The sequence below is a fragment of the Crocodylus siamensis genome, chromosome 3 (genome assembly GCF_052110815.1).
Source record: "Crocodylus siamensis isolate JL-2025a chromosome 3, ASM5211081v1, whole genome shotgun sequence".
Classification (NCBI taxonomy): Eukaryota; Metazoa; Chordata; order Crocodylia; family Crocodylidae; genus Crocodylus; species Crocodylus siamensis.
Window position 1 is genome coordinate 14,189,947 of NC_143397.1, and position 21,954 is coordinate 14,211,900.

The 21,954-nt window shown below is 43.6% G+C and overlaps 1 protein-coding gene across 1 annotated transcript; it reads right to left on the reverse strand.

Moving 5' to 3' along the window:
* Window positions 1-1,070: 1,070 nt before the first annotated feature.
* Window positions 1,071-21,713, reverse strand: ACAA2 (acetyl-CoA acyltransferase 2). Its single transcript, XM_090037782.1, has 10 exons — window positions 21,658-21,713; window positions 16,315-16,481; window positions 15,217-15,345; window positions 13,571-13,687; window positions 11,727-11,874; window positions 9,892-10,067; window positions 7,807-7,936; window positions 4,175-4,245; window positions 2,682-2,836; window positions 1,071-1,724 (listed from the first exon to the last, which is right to left on the reverse strand). Exons 1-10 carry the CDS (start codon window positions 21,671-21,673, stop codon window positions 1,640-1,642), a joined length of 1,194 nt encoding a protein of 397 aa, XP_089893908.1. The 5' UTR covers window positions 21,674-21,713; the 3' UTR covers window positions 1,071-1,639.
* Between the last annotated feature and the right edge of the window lie 241 nt (window positions 21,714-21,954).

Consider the following 21,954-nt stretch of genomic DNA (forward strand, 5'->3'; position numbering starts at 1 on the left):
TGGGACTGGAGGCCAGGCTAGAGTTGGGTCATGCCCCCTTCACCTCCCACAGGGCCAGGTTAGAACTGCCTCTTTTTCCCCCACAGGGTCAAACCTTGCCTTTCCCCCCCCCTACACCCCATAGGGCACTGCCCATCTGGTCCATGGAAAAAGGTTGAACACAACTGATTTAATACATCAACACTTTCATACTGAACACTTACCAAAACAAAATGAAAGAAGGAGGCTAAATATTAATGGATGGTCAAATACATTCCCAAAGCAAATACATTCCCAAGTTTCAAAGCATGGACACAGATCTACCTTAGACATACTAAAAAACTGGACAGTGCATTGTTGGGCCAACAGTAATGGACACAAGTACAATATATAAATCTATTAACTTTGTGGGAAAGTAGTTTACAATTTATTTGTTTTTCCTTCGTTTTTAATCTCCTTTGCAAATAGTTATGGGTGCTTGTACTACTATTTAAAAAACACCACACCTCAGATATCATAAAAATAACAACTATCCCACATTTTAATTGCTGCCCATCAAAATGGGCACTTTCTGCAGTAGCCACATTCTCTGTAAACTGAATTTCTCACAAAGCAAGATGTCCTGGGTTCAGCAACAACCTCCAGTGTCTGGAGCCAGTGGAATAGCAGACATAAGCAGTGGATGATGCACTTTAATGGGGGATAGAGAGGGTACAGCATTATGGTGCTTCTTCCTGCTGGCCTACTTGGAGCAGCACTGACTACAGGAGGTCAGTTGCCTTAATTCTCTCTATATGACTTACAACGTAAGGATATGGATATAGGAGGAAGTTAACACAGTGGGCTAGAAGAGTGTAAAACAGGAGTGCAGTGCACTTTTTTGGGAAGATTTACAGCTGAATATCAATTGCCATTGAAGAGTCTGATTTGTCAATGGATTACACAGGTATGTTTCCTCATTACAAAAAAAAAAAATGGGTTGGAAAGAGTACTTAAGACAACATATAGACTTTTCAAAGGGCCAGCATTTAAAGATAATGGAAAATAATGACCCAAAGATTATCATAGTAACACACCTTCCTGGACAAAAATTGACAGGGCTAATTCAGTATAATTTTTATTGTTCTACTGTGAGGCACAACAGAGGTTTCAGTTCTCATTCTAGTCGGTAGTACAGGGTTTGATGGAAACGTCAAATAGTCCAAAGTCCCATTTACTGGTAATGCAGTACGAAACTTATTTAGAGAGACTACAAGGCAGATTTGGCATTGGTATGCCACACATTTCATTATAAGGCAGGTTCGGTGACCAACAGGCAGACATTATTTTTTTAAGCGGTAAGGAGAATTTTGCATTTAGAGACGAAGTTTAATTCAGTGGGAAGGAGTTTATAGAAATATTTTTTAAAAAGTGAGGTTATATTGGCCTTACACTTAATTATCTATGAAGAATAACTCAAGTCACTCTGTTCTGAAATCAGAATTTTCAGCCTTTTCATCTTGCAGACTTGTCACCAGATCAAACTTGGTAGTGACGCTCCAAGTGTGTAACACAATGTGATGTCTTTCCACTTCTACTGTCTTTCCTTTGCTTGAAAAGGGTGTAGCGGCTGTTTAGGACTTAGTTGCAAAACAGAACACCAATGTTTCCAAATTCTCTCTTAGGCAATGTTCTCAATGATGAGAGCAATACCTTGGCCACCTCCAATGCAAGCTGACCCAACTGCATATTTGCCACCACGACGCCTAGACAGAAAGATGAACAGTAAGAATGGTTTCCCCTACATGAAATCCAAGTAGTGGCAACTTCAATTCATTCTGGGAAGCAGATATTTATTCCACAAAGCATTGCAGTTAAGAAGTTTTGTTCACTCAGTTGAAGAGGGTGTTTTGGAATAGGATTTCTGTTTAAACTGAAAGCATGGACATCAGCTCAGACATGGTCTAAGTATTTCTTTAGAAGAATTAAAGATCATTCTAAAGGATGGCATGATAGGGATGTTCTTCAGAATTCAAATTCGTTAAACTGGCAAGGAAAAAAAAACTTAAAAACAGACACTGTGAAGAAGTTAAGGTTTCACCATAGAGCGAATAGAACGGATGGAAAGTTATTTCATAAACTAGTTCTTAAAAGAATTTTAGCATTGCTCTGCAGAAAGCATTAGTTGAGATGTATTACAGAACATTAAAGCAGTTTCATAAAAGCATAAGTAAAAAGACATGATAGTTTCTGTACTGAAAAAACACATGCAAAAGCAGTTTAAATTAAGATTATAGAGAAACAGCTCATGAAGAGACTGATACAGAGAGGAATCACAGAAAGGGGGCCTGAAGCAACAAGCAGGCAGAAGGGAAGAACAGGATGACCTGGTGTACCAGCATGTTTAAAGAGAAGACAAGAAGCCAAGTGTGAAAGGTCTCATTCAAAGTCCACTGAAGTGATACCTCCCATAATTTCACTGGGCTTTGGATGAGAGCAAGAGGGAAAATGGAAAAGCAGAATTAAGGCAGGAGGAAGTAAGAGAGGAGCTGTAGATACTGATAGTGAACATGCAGTGGGGGCGGCAGGTGGCCAAGACATGGCTGAACAGTAAGACTGGAAGACATCTTTATAACCACACAGAACTCATTTTGCCGCTTGCTAAGCAGATGCTAGTACAACAGCATCACATTTTCTATCAAGGGGTTCAGCTACATACGCACCTTAGTTCATGAACCAAATGAGCAGTGATCCTTGATCCTGATGCTCCCAAGGGATGACCTAGAGCAATGGCACCTCCACTGACATTGGTTTTTTCAGGGTCTAGACCCAAAACTTTTTCCACTGCCAAGTACTGGGGAGCAAAGGCCTCATTGACCTAAAAACACCAGAGAAATAATCAAAATGTAGGTACTTTACTTTGCAGAGTTTTCAGCAGTGCATGGACAGCAAGGGTTAAATGAGGTATTCTTTGCACACAGTTTTTCAGGACATCCCAGGTTAGAACAACTAAAGCTTCTTTATTTCTGAAGTGTATTTAGACTTTGTGCAAGTTCCCAGACTCATCCAACTGGCAAACTCAAATCTCCTCTATCGTCCGAGCAACACAGAACGTGACATGTTCTGATGTATCCACAGGGTGCACAGCACTCTGGCATGGCACACACGAAATTTTGTATCAGCTTTATTCAAAGTTAGAGAGTTTTGACTGCAGCAAGAAGAGGATTAGTAATCCTGGCAGTAGAGTAGCCCCATGTTACTTCTCCTGAGGATACTTCTGTGTGTCATGCTATCCAGACACTTTCAACTTCAACATGCCTTAGATTTCTGTTCAGATGACACAGCTACAGACGAGAAACTGTGAGGATGGAGAAAATCAAGTTTGATAGCTGAGCAGTGGTCAGCTGCTACTTTGAACACCTAGAAAGACATACGGAGCTGACTAGAATTGCAAGATTAAAAAAAAATGAGCTGACTGCCCTTGCTAAAAAGATACAAACAGTAGCAGAGTTAACAGTGTTGCTGTTTAAGTCAGGGTATGCAAGTCCCAGCATTACCAATCCACTGAGAGGAGTGGGAGTGTGTACGTAATTCAGACTGACTGTTTAAGGCTACCTTCAGTTCACTGCACAGCTTACACTGCCTTCATATTTTTAAGATTCTCTTTTAAGATTTCTCTTAAGATTTCTACTTTAATTGTTTTAAATTAAGTATAAAACATGGAACATGAACCTGGGATACAGTACTATGGTAAGCTTCTATATGCTTCCCCATCATTAGACCTGGCTTGAGAGCAATAGTGAAATTCTCCATGAATTGTACAGGCAGATCTATCTCCATGGCCTCTCAAGGACATTTCAAAACAATTTCCAGATCTCTAGGAACTAAGCTCAAGCCACCATGTTTCCCTGCATAAGGAAGTACTTTTTGGTGCTCCTGGTCATCAGTAGACACACACAATTGCTTAAGTGACTCAGGAAGAGCACATGCAAGCCAAGCTGCAAACTCCAGGAAATGTGAATTTTACAGAGGCTTGCAGGAACATAAAGAACCCTAGTTATATACACCAGCAGGTTTTGGTATAAACTGTATTCTGGGCATTCTTTTTAGCCCACCACTCATCTGAGGAGAATGTACTTGATTAACAATCTTGATTATCCAGATCTTCTAATGACTTTCAAGTTCCAAATCTCACTGTCCACACCATACTCCTTACCTCCACCAAATCCATGTCTTTAAGGGACAGTCCTGTTTTCTTCAGAGCTTCAGTAATGGCAGGCACTGGGCCTATAAGGAGTTATGCTTCCAGTTAGTCATTGAACAGTATAGTGAGCTAGCATACATGATACTCTATGCAAGAGGCTCATCAAGATTCAACTCCCACTCCACCTTGCAAACGGATGCTGACCAGGTTCCCCGACACCCTGGGCCCATCCTAAGCATTAAATGATTTGGGACAATCTACTCAATTGCCTTTTTAGGCAGTTTCGGGTGTAAGAAACTCAATCTTGATAAACTGTAGAAATGGCTATTCTATCGCCTCTTCAACCCACCATCCAAGAGCACTTAGAAGTCTCAATACTGCCTTCCTCTCCATTCAGCCAACAGCTTTAGTAGACTCCTTCATGCTGCCCCTCAAACCCACATAGAGCTCCCCATAGCACAAAAGGCCTATCACCTGCTGTTAACCTTAAAAGGTTTCTTATATTTGGATGAGTGGTGGTTGGCAGCATGTGTGGAACTGACAGGAGGGTTTGCTTGTGTGGGGGTTTGGGAAGGTAGGTGGTGGGTGAGGGGGAAGGGAGAGGGTGGGGAGTTGGACTTCTTGGTTTTGGGTGATATTTGGGGAAATCCAGTTTGTGGGTTGATTGTTAATTGTAAGCTGCCCTGAGCCTTTTGGATAGGACAGATTATAAATCTAATACATTAATTAGATAACTGCCCAAAAAGAAGTCTCTGGGTCAGGGATGGTCAACCTGCACATGTACCACAAGTGGCACAGGCAAGAAGTACAGTTTCAGATAGGGTAGGGAGCAGAAAGCAGAACAGCCCCTCAGGCAGGAGAAGAGGACCAGAGTGGCTCTTGGGGACAGCAAAGACCCATATTTGCAGCATGCCCACAAAAAATGGATGGCCTCCATTGCTCTAGGTCAGTGGTTCTCGATCTTTTCAGCCTTGAGGCATCCCTTGGAAAACCAGCTCCTCGTTTTCAGTTGTTTTTTTGACTACATAAAAATAACAGCAATTCTTCTTTTACAAAAACCTCAAAGACCACAACAGGTCAGAATACTTTAAACACTATGGATTCCTATTTGAAATCCCTGGGTTTATCTTGTGAATCATGTTTGTACACCTAACAGTGCTAACTTTGTGCAAACATTGTATGGCATCCCATATCACCCTAAAAGGATCTCAAGGCACCCCAGAGTTCTGTGGCATCCTGGTTGGGAGTCACTGCTGTAGATCTTTCTCTCCTCATGCAGTCTTTAGAGAAGTCCACAAGGTGGCAGCAAATGTCCCCAATCTCAACACACTCTCTTCCCTGTTGAAAACATGGTCTAATTGCAACTTGGAAGTCCATTGTTCAATTACTGAAAACGTTATGGTTGAAAACAAGATTCGAAACAACTCTGTGGACACCGTGACTTCTTTGTTACTATCCTTGTAAAGAAAACTCAGCTACACCCCAAACTGAGGACAAAATATAAGCTGTGAACAAATGCAAAACATGAAGAAAATGCTGTTACGTAATGCAGAGAAAGACTTGGAACATGGAAATGCCAAAGAGAATTAGGATTGACAGTGCACAGATCAGATAGGAGGCTGTAACATGAATAAAAAATATTAAAATATCTTGGTTTAAAAAAACAAAACAAAAACCTGCCACAGTCTCACCTTGAATAAGGTCTAGCTCCTCAGTTCTGGGAAGATGCTGGCAACTCAAAGTTCAAAGAATGAAAACAACAGAGGTGGATGAGGGATTGGTGGGATAACTACAGATCAGCTCAAGGAAGGGGCTGTTTCAGGCCACTGAAATTATTTAGAAGAGTTGGGATCTTAAGTGAACATACTTGCTTAGGGATTTTTAGGGTGCCGACAGATGTGCAGCTCCCTGCTGTAATTCATGGTGCTTTGCAAGAAGTGCCATGAACTACACCTCTCCCTGGGACCCAACAGACGTTTGATGTTGTCCCAAGGTTTGGGAGATGAGCTGCAGTTAAAACGGCTGTGTCTTTACAGCTGCTCTTCCCTTAGTCTGCTTCTCCTCCCTTCAAGCTCCAGCGCCATCTTCAGAAGGGGAAGGGACTGGGGGGAGCTTGTTTTTGGGGTTCCATAGAATAAAGGTTCAGACTACTGCCCGATCAGGCATTTTTAAAGTGCTCTGCAGCTATGCACTTCTGTCTGTGCACAGCTGTAGACATGGGCAACTGGTGCCACCTTAGTCGGGGGGGCACATCCCCTCCTGAGACTAGTCCTGCCAACTGGGTCCCCCCAAGGCCGATCTCACTGCCTGGGGGAGTTCCCCTGCGATTAATTTGCAGCTGCTTCCAGGAATGGCTGCAGCGATCAGCTGGCACTTGCAGGGCGGACACTGGCACTCCCACCTGCCCCCCCGCCCATCACCTAAGCGGCAAGCACTGACAGTCACCGGTGCTCTCAGGGGGTGAACATGCACCCCCGTGCACTCCTTAAACACCACCACTGGCTGTAGAACGTTTTCAAATGGCAGATCGCATGACAAATTATCATGTCTGTCACGTGCCACTGTCATGTTTGTCAGTGCTCCAAGGATGCACTGAAAACATTACACATGGACAATTAGTGCCAAAAGAGAAGGGAAAAAATGTCAGGGTAGATAACTATAATGGATGAAACAGAGTATTGGAAATTACCTTATTTCCTCAAATCCAAGATGAACCCCCTCCTATTCAACAGGGGGTGTGGGGAAGGAGAATGTCTTGCATTTGAGTACAAGGCAGGGGAGGAGGGGAAGGAGCAGGCAGCTGCTGTCACTCAGACTTTGGCCCCTAGCCCAGGTTACGGCCAGAGTCGAGCTGCAGCAGCCAGCTGCCTGCTACTTACTGTCAGGCTCTGCTACTTACTCTGGCTCTGACTCCATTCCCTTCCAGGTATGGAGCACATGCAAGTTCCAGCCCCTGCCTGATCACACAGGAATGGCAGTGGTCATTCCAGCCCCAGGACACTTCTGCATGGCCAGGGAGAGAAGGGAGCTTGCGTGTGCTCCATGCCTGGGAGAAGATTGAGCTGGAGCTGTACCTGACAGTAAGTACCAGGAAGTAGCGGACAGAGGCTGTGGGGAGTAAAAGGTGGGGGTCACAGGCTGCAGGAAGGGTAAGTGATAGGGGCCACCTGCCTTTCTGCTGCTCCTTTCCCCCCTGCAGCAGTGAGGGGGAAAAAATTTAGAAAATCTTCTAATTTTTTTTTTATGTATAGAATCTAATTACTGGGGAAGTTGGGGTGGGTCCAAATTAAAAGTCATCTTTGATTCAGGTTAATACAGTAAACTGAACATCAGTAGAAATGTCCTAGTTGTGAAAAAAAATGTTCTTCAGAGAATGAAGAGAAGCCCTATTCACCTGAGTCGCTGCCTGTAAAAGCAGTGCACAGCATACTGATATGCAAGGCTCAGCACTTCAGATAATTTTTAAGACAAGGAAATAAAGTGCCATTCTGCAGTCAGGAGGAGAGACTGTCGTTGTCTCATAGTGGACTCATGTAACCCACTTCTTCATAGCTGATGTCGTGTGGGGTCCTGTACTGGGTCTAAGCAGAATACTTTAAGTTTGTTTAATGCTACAAAACAAAATCTGCTGTCCTGCAACTTACCAATGCCCATGATGTTGGGGTCGCATCCAGATGCATGGTAGGCTACTATTCTAGCCAGTGGAGTAAGGCTGTGCTTTTTAAGTGCTCCTTCACTAGCAATGATGACTGCACCAGCCCCGTCACACACCCCCTTGAAATATAGAAGAAAAACAAAAGTCTCAGTGCATTTGCTCTACAGTTGTTTCACACCTGAAACACCCAAGTTAAAGGATCTAGACAGCAAGTATTTATTACAAACCTTTACAACAATTCTATTCATAAAAATGAGTTTATTTTAAAAAATGAATCAGATTCTCTTCCTACTTAATGGCTTTTGAAACTGGAGGTTAGATAAAACCTCCAAGCCTAGATCAATGTTATATGGAAGGGGAACAGATTTTTGCTACATAAAATCTATTTTTGGGCCTCTCCACACATGCAGGCAAAGGCACAATAGAATATAATACATGATCCACACAAATTGCGCCCCCTGACACGATACCCATGCATGGCAGGAGGCACAACTGTGGGATAGCGCCTTAGATCCCATTGCATCTTATCTGTGTTCAGGGGGAGCCTGGGTCCATGATCCCAGGCTCCCTCTGCACTGGCTCCTGCAGCTGCAAGCTTCACAGTGGATGAAGCTCAGTGGGGCTTGCAGCACGGGCAACGCTCCCCACACTGCCCTCCTCTTAATGTTTCCCCTGGGATCCCTGCTGTGCTGCCACCCCTTGGGAATACCCTGAGTCTGAGCTCATTGTGCAAGGGTCTGGCAGTGACCCCACAGACTCAGAAATACCTGCTCCAGCAGCCGTGATGCCCCCTCAGGCTGAGCCAGCTGCACACTCAACCCTGCTTCAGGGCTAGACCAGGCCTCACATAGCCTCAGCAGCACAGGTGGGAGGAGCAAGGATGCAGCACACTAGATGGAAGCGCCTTACTGGGACTGGACCTCCTCTTCCCTTGGGGTGAGCTGGGGAGGGCCCAGCCTGGCAGTGCCCAGGTCCGGGCTGCAGCAGCACAAATGCAGTGAGAGGCACAGGAAGTCCATTGCTCTGCCTAGGTCCAACCACTGTGGGGGGCCCAGGCAAACCCATCATGGGGCTGAGAGTTTAGCTGCTTCAGCAGGAAGACTCCCATCTCACCCCTATGGGGGTCCAGAACCCCCCCATCCAAGACAATGATATCCAGGCACAGGAGAGGTCTACAGGCCCAGCCTCAGCCTGGGGTCAAGAGGCAGCCTGTGGTGAACTCCCTACTTTCTCAGCAGGGCCCACCACCCCCTGCCCACAACTCTCCACCAATGGCCTGGAGACTACACAATCCTGGGCACATGGTGAAGATACAAGGGGCTGAGGCCAAGGCTGTCCCTGCCAGAGGTCACTAAATTAGGAGTGAGCTATCAGTTAACTATTTAATTGATATAATTGGAGGACATTATACGGATAAATTTTTTAATGATATTTACATCCTTAGTACCTGGGTCACAACTTAAGGACCAATTAGCTGGTTAATCACACTTTAAGTGTAATATGTAGAGGGGGCCTTAGACATTTTAAGAGTCAATTTGTAGACCTCTGTGCCATCACTAACAAACTAACTATTTAGGGCTGTTCACTGTGTGCGCTACTTTCCAAAGGCTTGTACTTTGTTCACAACCTGTGTCATGAAGGAGGTCAGACCACATGAACAGAGTGGTCTCTTAAAAATCTATTAATTTACAGTACTTCCTCACATACCACATGCTCCCAAATGAGACATGCATGTTGTTTTGGTAAGACAGAACACAGGGGGGGAAGGGAAGATGATTTTTCCAGTGATAGTTGAATGCTGATTGTGGGGATTCCTGACTGTAGCAGCTTTGGCTGCGAGTAAATTAACACTAGCTCTGACTTTGAAGGGTGAACCTCCACCCCCTACCTGAGTCTGGCAGAGGGAAAAGCACAGAAATCATTTGGCAGAAGTGTCTCTATGCTTGCATAAGTCACTCACAGCAGCCTAAAGTAGTTTTGTTACTGAGAAATTCACTGGAGAGCCCTTGGCATTTTATCGGCACATAACCCTTTTTATATCAGAATTCAGACATTTCAGAAACTGTGCGCCCACCGAAGCATTTCCAGCAGTGACAGTCCCATCTTTCTTAAAGACGGTTGGGAGCTTTCCCAACTGTTCCAGAGTAGTCTGGGGTCTTGGATGCTCATCCTGAGCCATGCTCTCTTTTCCTTTCTTCGTTTTCACTTCAATAGGTGCCATCTCAGCATTAAAATAACCAGCCTCATGAGCTGCAACAACAAAAAGGAAATTACCAGGTTTACAGAACATGAGAAGCAGGTGTGCAGATGTGGTTTCCTTTTTATACAACTTCATTGTTGGCTGAGGAGATTATTTAGGGATATTTTTAGGCTTAATTTAGTCTGCTTAAATCAAATTTTAAAATTTGAGCCTCACAGTACATCCGAATAACTTTACCTTTAAATAGCATACTGCTTCTGAGATGCATCTATAAACACCTTAACAATAATGTGAGGATCTAATATGCAATTTTTAAAAGCTAAACACATAGTTCCCAGTGAGCAGCTCTTCCTGTGTCTTCTAAGAAACAAGTATTTGCAGTGTGCATGGACATTTTGCGCAATGCTAAGAAGTTTGTCTTTGGGGAATTGCCTATTTTTTTTAGCTTTATTTATTAATGAATTCAACTTACCAAGTAAAAGTTAACACTTAAAGGAAGAGTCACACCAGGAAGTTCTTGCTGCCTCACCCAGAATGTCTTTTGGGATGCCACACTTTCTGGATGCTGTTTCCAAGAGAACTTATGCTATTGTCACACAGTCAGCTGTGACTCTGGAAAAATCTTTTTTTCCTGCATTCTGCTTTCCAAAAACAAGGGGCATATTTTATTTATTTTGGCAGGGGCAGGGAATGTTGTATGGGGAAATATGGGATTTCCTTTTGTAGTTCAGATAGTGAGTTAATTGGCTTTCTAATTAATATCATCAGCATGTAATACTCGTTTGTTACCCTCTTGTCCTATGTTATTCCCTGTATATTTGGATTATTTCTGACTGATTGTGGGAATCATGCTATTACCATAGCAAAAAGGAAGTGTGATAATGGGCATCCTTGTTTTGTAAAGTAAATGTTCAGTTATTAGAAAAATTCCTTTTTATACAGTGGCATATGAATTAGAGTATAGAGTTGATATCCAGTTTTGAAATGTTGGTCCTAGTCTAAAAGCATCTAAACTTCCAGTTGACTATCAAAAAGCTTGTTCAGTGACCAATGATAAAAACAGGTGGGGATTCATTAGTCAATTCTGTGAGAAAAAATCAGATCTAATATGTGGATGTTATTAAGTCAATACATTTTAAGCATTTTTAAGAGCACTAGCCTGTACCTTAACTATATTTATGCTCAAAGCATAATTATTTATCCAAACAAGAAAAATTTCCCTGTATAGTCATTTCCTGAGCAGCCAGAATTAGGTCTGGATTTCACAGCTTCCAAGGAAGCCCCAATTAGAACATGTCCAAAGGGAAAGGGTGAACTTAAAACAAACCCTTTCAACAAACCTTTTCTTCCATAAAATCTTCACATATTTAAGCCCTAAAATAACTGTAAGAGATTAAATTCTTCCTCTTAATACACTGGATGCCCAACTGAGACAGGCAGGTCTTAGTTTAAAGGTAAGATTTAACCTGAGGCAGTCAAACTAGCATTGCTGCTTTAGAACTGTATTCAGTTACTCTTTTTTGTGTGGGTTCTCTCAGAGCAGCTAGGAAAAAAAAAAAAACATTATGAAATACGGAAGCGTAAATTTAAACCCTCAAAAACTAGCAAGTTGATAGTGCACATTCTGAAACTACTTTCAACTAATGCTTTCAAGCGGATTAGAAGTGAAGATGATACTATAAACTTCTACATTTTCAAAGTTTACTGACCCGCTTTCCATCTCTGTTGCGTTTTCAATGCATATCGGTCACAGTCCTCTCGTGTGATGTTATGTTTTGCAGCTAGATTTTCTGCTGTAACTCCCATAGGAGTTTTAATGTGTAGGTCTGTTAGGCCCGCCCATAAAGTGTCTTCCATCTACCAGTGACATTATTGAACAGAATGTTATTTGTATAGCAATATTATACTGGAAGTATATTTTTAAAAATGATTTACCCACTAATAACTTCATTTGAAAAGTGGTTATAAGCAAGTACACTTTTAAATATGTTATTCCAAGTGGATGCACTTGAAATGTCTCTGTGATACTGGCTATAATTTGAGCAGAGCCGATGTAGAGTACAGAAACAGACAATGGTCTTTTCATCGTTTTTTGAACAAAATTAATCATCGAAAGGGATTCCAGAAACACAATTGTGCATTTGTCTTTCAATAATGTCTAAATAAATTATGTTCAGTTTATGAGTTTACTTTAAACAGCCTCAGAGTATGCGTTCATTGCAGAGATAACCCAAGCTAGATGCACAAGTTACTCCTGTTGAATTAGTCTAGCTTCAGTGAGAACTACTAGAAAGCAAAACTGCTCTTAAGTTGCTCGGTTCACAATGCAGTTGCTATCACTCATGTGACACATTTCTGGGGACACAGCTAGTGGGTCATTGCAGTACACTGTACTGTTGTATGAATTCTTTCCAGAGAACCATTGAATAATTTGTCCATCCCTCCTAGTTAGCTAGAGGGGAGCTGTGGCAAGGCACAGAAAGCCTCTGTACACTCAGATTTTAGTCTATGCATCTTACAGGCTAGCCAACTCAAGTTAAAAGCTCCACTGCACTCATGTTAAGAGCCTCTTGTGTGTTGATAGGTCTGGAGAAGCAGCACTTGCATTAACACTGCAGTGTAGACAAAGGCTGATAGCTAAGTTGTGGTCTTTACTGCAGCAACATCAAAGCTGCGTCGGCCAAATGATGTCTACACCTGCACAAGCCCATTGCCTTCCAATTATTCCCTCAGTGACATTTGTGCAAACCCATCTTCTTTAGCTGGATTGTGCAAAAGTAAATTGCTGAAATGGTGTCAGCACTTGTGCTGAAGATTCATAGCAAAGGACAGATTCTAGCTCACTCCCTTTTGCCCATCTTAAAGCAAGATCACCATAAACAAAAAGAGAAGGTTTTAATTTAGCCAGAAGGATCAAGAAATACAACTCCAATATACAAGTGGCCCTACTGAGTAGACAAGCAACAGCTTTCAGAGCATAACTGTATATTTTCCATTCAATACAGCAGCAAACTCATCATCACACAATTAACTAAGGTGTAAATTGTTAAATAATTCTTTTGCTACTGAACAATACAATTCACAGCAGTTTTCCATTCCAGATCATGGGGCAAGGGAAACAGTGCAGGTGGAATGGCTGTGTATTTTTAGCACCAACCTGTCTATTACTATCATGACAGCCATTTCCCTACAGCCTCATTTATTTTCAGGTCTGTTTCTGAGCTTAGAAGCATTTTTCTTCCCTCCCTGGCCTGCTCTTTGCCCCATGAACTCTATTCAACACTTCAACTATGCCAAGTACTCTTGAGTTCTGAGCATTCAACATTCACTGGCAACACTCACCCAGTGTGGGAATTAGTGAACTAGTAGACCTAACTAACAAAGCTTACCTGGTTCTTACTGTTCTCATAAAAAGTAGAAGTTACAACTTCAACAATTTACGTTTGAACCTAACACACTTTAATTTTCATTATGAGCTTTTCAGTTCTGGGCCCAGTATTTTCTATTATTTCTATTAGAAATTATTAATAAAAAGAAAATCACATAATCAGACCTTAAGATCCACTCCTAATTTTGTTCCAAATCGAATGTTTCGAACAGCATAAGGAGCTTGGCTCATACTTTCTGTTCCGCCACAAAGAACCACTTCTGACTCATTAAGGCAAATCTCCTATAAAAGAAAGATGAGTCATATGCACGTTTTAGGTTAAGATTTCTGCAACAGAGGCAACTGGTACAGTAAAATATCATGCAAAAGTAGAAAGAAAACTTAAATAATGATAAGTGGTGCTTATTTGGTATTCATTTGCCAATAAAATCCGCCGAAAAGCAGTTATAAAAATAATTAAAGCTCCAAAATGCTCTTTTAAGTGAAGTATCATTATCTTGATTTTGGAAGTAGAGAGGGGAAGAGAGAAAGAAAAACAGGACCAAGGAACAGAGAGACCAAAGACAGAAAGTGTTCAAAAGTGGCCTCCACATGTGAGTGCTTACTTACCCTGTTAGACTGATACAAATTAGGACCAACTTTTCATGAACATCCACAGCTATCATAGAGTTAAATCAAGAGTGGTGAGTAGATAAAACAAAAAGCTACCCACAAGCAGCCTTTACGCAGGGACCCTGAACATCAGATGCTGATTTTGAAAATTTTGGCTCAAGCAGCTTCCCTAAACTCACAAAACATGTTACTGGCACAGTCATGAACACAAACCTGGAAGTCCCAGCACAAAATCCTTCCAAACATGGCCTTATCAGAAGCAAACATTCATCCAAGCTCATTTGTTTAATTAAACATTTCAAAATGTTTCTTTATTACAGAGAGGTCAGATATATTAAGGAGGAAACCCTTTTAGTATCTACACAAGACAACTTAATTTTACTTGTGTAGAACGTCAGGAGAAAGTGCATTATATAGCTATTTAATATTTGTGTGTGTATCTAGGCAAACATTTTGCTTCCAAAACAGTGTAAATGACCATTTGGGTTAGGGTACTTTAAATATGATAAAAATCTTAGTAAAAAAAATTATTAAAGTGTGCATTCTAATGTGACTCCCTAAATTCAAGGCAACTTTCTTAAACTAGATCAGACAGACTCTTCAGGTTTCACCTATACTAGAAAGATAAAAGTTGAATTAGTACCTCAATAAGACATATGTTGTCATGTACCTCAGCCTTTTCCCTGATCTAGATTATATCTATTTCAGTGTAATTGGTCAAAGTCCTTGATGCATTTTTCCAATACAGGTAAAGTCCCAGAGAATAGTTAAGCAACATTAGTTTGAAAGCAGACTCGTATAATTATAACCGTAACACCGCACTGTCTGATTTCAGTGGCAAGAGCCAGATCTGAAAAAATATATATATATTTTTTTCAGACTCAGAGATTCCTATAAAAAAAAAAAGGGAAGTTCATCAAATTAATCAACTTTCCAAGTCTGCAGTACTCCAATGTTTTCCTATGACTGCTTTCTTAAGTCTCTCCTTAACACCTATGTTTACTGTGATGCCCACTAACAGCCAAACACTCTTCAATTCAAATCCCTGCTGTGGTTCAAACCTGTAACACTTGTTTCAAACATACAACCCTTCTCTCACTATGGTAGTTGGAAAGTTACGTATAATTCGTAACCTTTATAAGGTGTAGTCCACAGAATCATAGAAAGTTAGAGCTGGGCACAGAGGACATATCTTGTACCTGACATCCACTGGCAATTGACTGGAAACCAGAGCCACAGAGTCTGTTGACAGTGAGGGCTGGAACTGGGACAGGAACTCTCACACGCAAACCAACATGTCTTGCAATATAAGCTGCATCTGCAGAGCTCTAGAGATTGAAAGAAATAACAGCTTTTTTAAACCACTAATTTCCTTGGAGACCAACAATCTCTTGATCAAATCGGAATAGGATAATGTATGACATGAAGTGTCAGTTCTGGAAGATGGGAGCTTTCTTTAATACACAAGATAGCAAGCACATAAGACTTGCTTCAAGAATATCTTCAAGAGGAACAAGGCAAAGTTCACTCTGTGTTAGCATTTCTTCAGCCCCCTTGAAAAACAGTCACTAAACCAGGCATGTACCCAGCTGCAATATGTTTAAAACACATGAGGATTAGGCTCATGGTTTAAGAGAGAAAATATGTACGTTTAAGAGAGAAAATATCCTATGTAGACAAAGATAATTTTCAAGGGTGCAGCCTGCTTTGTGCCTTTCCACTGTATGTACTTTGGCACAAATATTTCTTTTTCAGAAGCATTTCCCCATCAGGGCTACATACCATTCCGCTGCTATACAACTCACGGAATACTACATGGACCTGGCATTTCCTTAGAGAATTTTTGGTAATGTGAGTACAATAAGCCCCAGTGTATGACAGAAAATATGCAGTTCACCAAAGCTCAAAAACAACTTGGTGTCTGTTCAGTTCAGCATCTTGAGCTGCAAGCCTTTAAACAACAACAATGTACTCACGGGCTAGAAATGCCATTCCATTTTGTCAGACTGCATTTCAACGCAAGAGCAGAATCCCTAGTTTCAAGTTCCTTATAGCAGTAAAAGAGAGAGTCAGCCTGTTCCCAGTAAGGACAATGGTTGATGAATATAGGCAGAGTCAGCCTCTCAAACATGAGAGAAAAGCACCATGCTGCTGCACATTCTATTTCTACCCCTTGATTTATTTTTAGCTCTTCCAACAGCTTATTTTCCTGATTTAGGTGGCTATATATAGAAACACATAATAGGTGGGTGAGTGTTTCAGTAACTGGCTACCATCAATTTTTCTGTCCTACCAACCTGCATGACGTTGCCAACGATGACGCTATCAATGATCTCAGGAGAGACTTTCCCAGCAGATAGTGCAGCACGAGCAGCATACTCAGCCAGGTCAGTGGCTGTGAAATCTTTGAGCAAGCCTCCAAAAGCCCCAAAAGGGGTTCGCTTGGCTGAAAGAATAAATACACCTGCAACACACAAAAAGAAAAATGCATTTAGATTAGAAGGACGATGAATGAAATTGCTTATATTTTACTGAAGCAAGATACAGGACACAACCACAGAGAAGAGCACAAATGGACACTTAATAAAGCACAGAGGAAGGGCATTTTGCACTCAAAAGCTTGTTTAACATCTTTCCCAATTATACAGCTGGTCCAATAAAATATATCACCAAAAATCCCTTGCCTCACTAAATGAAGAGCCGTTTTGGTTGAACAGCAGAGGTAGAATAAGCCACCTGGAAGGTCAGTGAAGTTACAAGCACTTAGAGAATTGGATGACTCCACTAACAGCAGTTGAATTCGGTACCATTGGTAACCCATTGTTTTCACATGCACAACCTTGATTTGATAATTCCATTCATAGTTTCATATTTGGTAGGGTCGAATGGGACCTGAGCAGATCATCAAGTCTGACCCCCTGCTGTAGCAGGAAAGAGTACTGGGGTTAAACAACCCTGGGAAGGTGTTCATCCAGCCTCCTCTTAAAGACCCCCAGGGTAGGAGCCAGCACCACTTCGCTTGGAAGTTGGTTCCAGATCCTAGCCACCCTAACAGTGAAGTAGCGTCTCCTGATAACTAGCCTGAATCTACCCTCTGCCAGCTTGTGACCGGTATTTCTTGTCACTCCTGGGAGTGCTTGGGGGAACAGGGACTCCCCCAATGCCTGCTGGCCCCCTCTGACTAGTTTGTAAACAGCCACTAGATCCCCCCTCAGCCTTCTCTTGTGGAGGCTGAACAAGTTCAGGTCCCGTAGCCTCTCCTCATAGGGCCTGCCCTGCTGGCCCCGATCATGCGAGTGGCCCTCCTCTGGACCCTCTCCATGCTGTCCACATCCCTCCAGAAGTGCGGTGCCCAGAACTGGACGCAGTACTCCAACTGTGGCCTGACCAGTGCCGCATAGAGGGGGAGGATCACCTCCTTGAACCTGCTTGAGATGCATCTGTGGATGCATGACAAGGTGTGGTTGGCCTTCCTGACTGCATCCCCACACTGCCGGCCCATGTTCGTATTGGCCTCAGTAATGACTCCAAGATCCTTCTCTGCCTCTGCACTGACAAGGAGGGAGCTCCCTGGGCTGTAGGTATGGTGCTGGTTCTTCCTCCCCAGGTGCAGTACCCTGCACTTGTCAGTGTTGAAACCTATCCTGTTTTCACCTGCCCAACCCTGTAGCCTGTACAGATCCAATTGCAGCCTACTCCTTCTTTCTAGTGTGCCCACTTCTCCCCACATCTTAGTGTCATCTGCAAGTTTGAACAGGGTGCTTTTTACCCTGTTGTCCAAGTCTCTGATGAAGATGTTGAACAGTGCGGGCCCGAGGACCGAGCCCTGCGGAATCCCACTGCCCACATCCCTCCAGGTCGAATAGGACCCATCCACCACCACTCTCTGGGTGCGGCCCTCCAGCCAGTTAGTGACCCATCTGACTGCGTAGGCATCGACACCACAGTCTCCTAGTTTTTTAATGAGAATGGGGTGAGAGACTGTGCCAAAGGCCTTCCTAAAGTCCAGAAAGACTATATCCACCGTGACACCTACATCCAGGGATTTGGTGACCTGGTCATAGAAGGCCACCAGGTTGGTCTGACAGGACCTGCCTCTAATGAACCCATGTTGGTTGCCCCCCCAAGCATAGTCTCCCCTGCTGACCCCTCGTGGACATGCACCAGGATAATTTTCTCAAAAATTCCCCAGGACTGAGGTAAGACTAATGGGCCTATAGTTTTCTGGGTCCTCCTTCCTCCCTTTTTTGAAAATGGGAACCACACCTTTTCCAGTCCTCTGGCACATCACCAGAGCACTACGAGTGCCATTGTTAAAATTGTATTTAGCACAGTAAACATTCACAGTAGTTAGACTTACTAATATATATTTTTTATTGTAAGCTTGCTAGTTCATTAATTTTTAAATAAAAATATGCAAAACTAGTTTTCCTTTCCAGTGAGTAACCTGGGGCAGAATCCTTGAAAACTCTGCCAAGTTACATAAGAGACTATCTAAATCTCACTAATTAAGATTTTGCCTCAAAAAATGTATGCCTTCCAGCCACCAAAACGCAATTCATTGTGCACAGCTGGCAGAGAGCATCCGGAAAATTCAGAAGCCAGTGTTGAGCAAAAGAAGCGTAACACAGGAGATGCCAACTCACCTTGGTCACCTTTTAGTGCCCAGCAGTTCTTTACACCCTTGTCCAAGGTGTGAGAAAAAAAACCCACCGAGATTTATCGCTCTCCTTCACAGGCATCAGGAAACTTTTAGAGTCGTTTCTATTGACTGGAGGTCAACACCAGAACACAGCAGAGAATTAAATTGTACAGAGCATGCCATGGCTTGCCATGCTCTCTACCCTTTCCTTCACAGAATATCTAAATCAGTGTTTCCCTAACTTTGGATACCTGGGACATACTTTTTTTCTAAATTAAAATTGGTGGCATGCTTCACTTTTACACCAGAAAAGACACACACACACATACGCACATAACCACTACATAAGTCTTACACAGACACACAATAATATTACATAAGACTTTTGTAGTGATGCCCAACCTTTTGACCCTGCGGACCAGATGAGTTGTGCTGGCTCACTCTGCAGGCCCGCAGGGCTGATCCTGCTATGCAGGCCCTGGAAATCTGGCAGTGGAGGAGTGGTGGTAGTGTTAATTATCATCATTCCCATGTTTCCAGCCCTGTAAGGAGCCCTGCAGGCCATATCACATCACCCCACAGGCTGGATCAGATACAAAGCATCATTTTTCACATCACACTTCTGCCTCTCTTGTGGCACCACAGCACGTTCTTGGGAACCACTGATCTAAACAAACTTTTCCTGGAAATCCTTTTCTGGACTCCATAATGAACATAGCTGAAAAAGTTAAGGGACCACAAGAAATAACCTGTAAAATCGTGGGTCCAGACAAGAGGTAAAGAAGGTAAGGAGGCAAAGAACAAACATCAAACATGAACTTTTGCTCACTCTGAACACTGCAGGCTGATCCCACTCCGCAAAACTACCAAAATAACTTGTTGAGGTAGGCACCATTTCGTAACTCAAGACCTTGAATCCTGAGCTAAAGTTACACTCTTAGGCAAATCAAAAATCTAAATTAAAAGCATTTTTGTAGTGCAGCTACACATAGGGCCTGGTAAAGGTACCACTGTATTTGGCACTTCACTCACTCATATCAAAGACAGTCCCAGCCCTGAAGCGCTCCCAGTTTAAGTAAATGAAGGAATGAATTTTCACTTCATTCCCAAGCCTACTTTTCACTGTGAATATATTACGATTAAGAGACAGGTTAATTTAAAATATAACTGATGTCTAGTAACTCCATAGGCCTGGACAGGATGTTTAAAAGTTGGGAAGATTTAAGATTTGGGGACATCCCTAAATGTCAGAGGGCAAAATCCTGACATGAAGGGCAGCCGGCAACCTCACAATCACCAAGAAACAAAATGATTCCTACAAGCCTGCAGTCCCTGGACAATAATATTAGGCTCAGTCTTTACCCATGCCACTTAATGGGTTTATCCAAGTTTTTTTGTCAGCAGGATCTCTCAAAAACGAGGTGATAACAAATAATGAGAGCACAATTTACCTTTGCCTTCACAAACAAACCTCCTTCCAAAGGTCAAATGACATAGAAAGAGCAATGATCTAAGAGACTCGGTAAGACTATGACCCCCAGACAGATACTCTCCTGTTTAATCAGTCCCCACCAAGTCCCAGGACCTGCTGGTCAACCTCCTCCCAGCCTTAGCCAAGCTAGCCATCTATCTCACCAGGCAGGAGACTCTGGCTGGGACGACCCTAGAGGACCGTGGGGCCACTTTCCTGTCCTTGGTCTGATCCCATCTCTGGGAACAGCTTCATTGGGCAGTGTCCACTGGCTCCGTTGACACATTCAAGGGCACTGTGCAACACGCTTTCTCCCCAGTGCACTAGTTTTAAACCTTTGACCTCCACTCCTGTCCCTGTTTTATCATCATTTGTCCCAAGAAATCAGTGACGCGTCCCTAGTGGCTCCCTCATCACGGGGGACTTATAGTTTCACCTGGTAAGCTTAGGCCTGTGATTTCCCAAAGGCATGTTAAAAGGCCTGTTAAAAGGTCCTGCCTGGCCAACGTTCGACTGTCAACCATGGCTTTCACAGTTGTCCATGTGGCCTAAAACGTAACACCATGATCCAGAATGCCCCTCATCCAAACGATCCCGTGCAATTTCAACGTAGCCCACAAATAAGGACTTTGAGCACTGCTTTCCCTCCAGGTAATTTCCAAACATTTTCTTGTAACCTAAGGACTGCTCGTGCTCAGTTGTCAATCAAAGAGGACAACTGAAAACCAGACAGGAGGGTGGGCGAGTGGGGCCACTCCCCACAAGGACTGGTCACATATACATAATGTGCCCCACGTGGCAGGCAGAGCTGGATGACAGGCAGGTACAGCCAGGACGATGCTTTCACTGCAGTGGTCCAGGAGGCACAGGACAGGCAAGGTCACATAAGGCCCCACCTGCCCCTCACACTCCAGGTGTGATTAAGCAGTGAATTGCAACTGAAGTGGCCCCCCCGGGGAAACAAGAGAGGAACCAGCCACAAAGTTAGTCCACAAAAACTGTGGACTAAGGGGCGAGCCCACAAGTGCTGATTGGTGTCAGCGCCAGCTTGGAGCAATCACACCTAAAGGCTAAAAACCTTCTTGGTCAGTGACTTGCCACTATGGGCCTGCAAGTGGGGGCAGGACGAGGAGCTGGAGCTGCAACTTGCGGCTGGTGAAAGGGGACGGGCTGGTCCCTGCTCTAGGGACAGGGGTGAGAGAGATCCTGGGCGACCGCACCTCGCACGGCACGGCACTGCCCACCTGTGGGGAGCAACAACACCTCAGCGGCACGGGTAATCCTGCCCTGCAGCAGTGTCACTGACAGAGACATAATCCGTGCTTAAAACCACTTGTACGTGTCCGCGCAGGAATGGAGAGCTCCAGGAGCTGCCCCAAATCACCAACCCTACAGCGGCGCTGCTTCCTACCCGCCAGAGGAAGCGGCGGGGGAGGCCCTGTGGCTGGGACCCAGTCAGCTGGGAGGGGCACCCCCAGCCGCCATAACATTCTCCCCCAAATACCCCCGACCCAGCCCGCACCTCACCTCGGAGCAGCGCCATGGTCAATCTGCCCACGCCGGAAATCGACCACCCCCTCCCCCGCCACGACCTTTCACCCACTTCCTCCCGGCCCCTCCCCCACCCCCGGGATTGCGCGGCTGTTGGAGGGCGCCGCTGCGGTAAGTACGGGCCGGGGGAACGCGGGTTCGTGTGTGTGTATTCTATGTATATCTTTTTATATATGGTTTTATAAATATATATATTCATATATTTTTATATATATATATTTATTTGTATGAGGGGTTGTTCTGGGGGCGGTTCGTGGCTCTGGAGCCCAGCCG

Excerpts from the sequence above, each read along its gene's own strand:
- ACAA2 (XM_090037782.1), bottom strand. Across the intron at positions 2,837-4,174 it reads AAGACATGGATTTGGTGGAG|GTCAATGAGGCCTTTGCTCC; the intron begins GTAAGGAGTATG and ends TGGTGTTTTTAG. Across the intron at positions 1,725-2,681 it reads CATTTGGTTCATGAACTAAG|GCGTCGTGGTGGCAAATATG; the intron begins GTGCGTATGTAG and ends CTTTCTGTCTAG.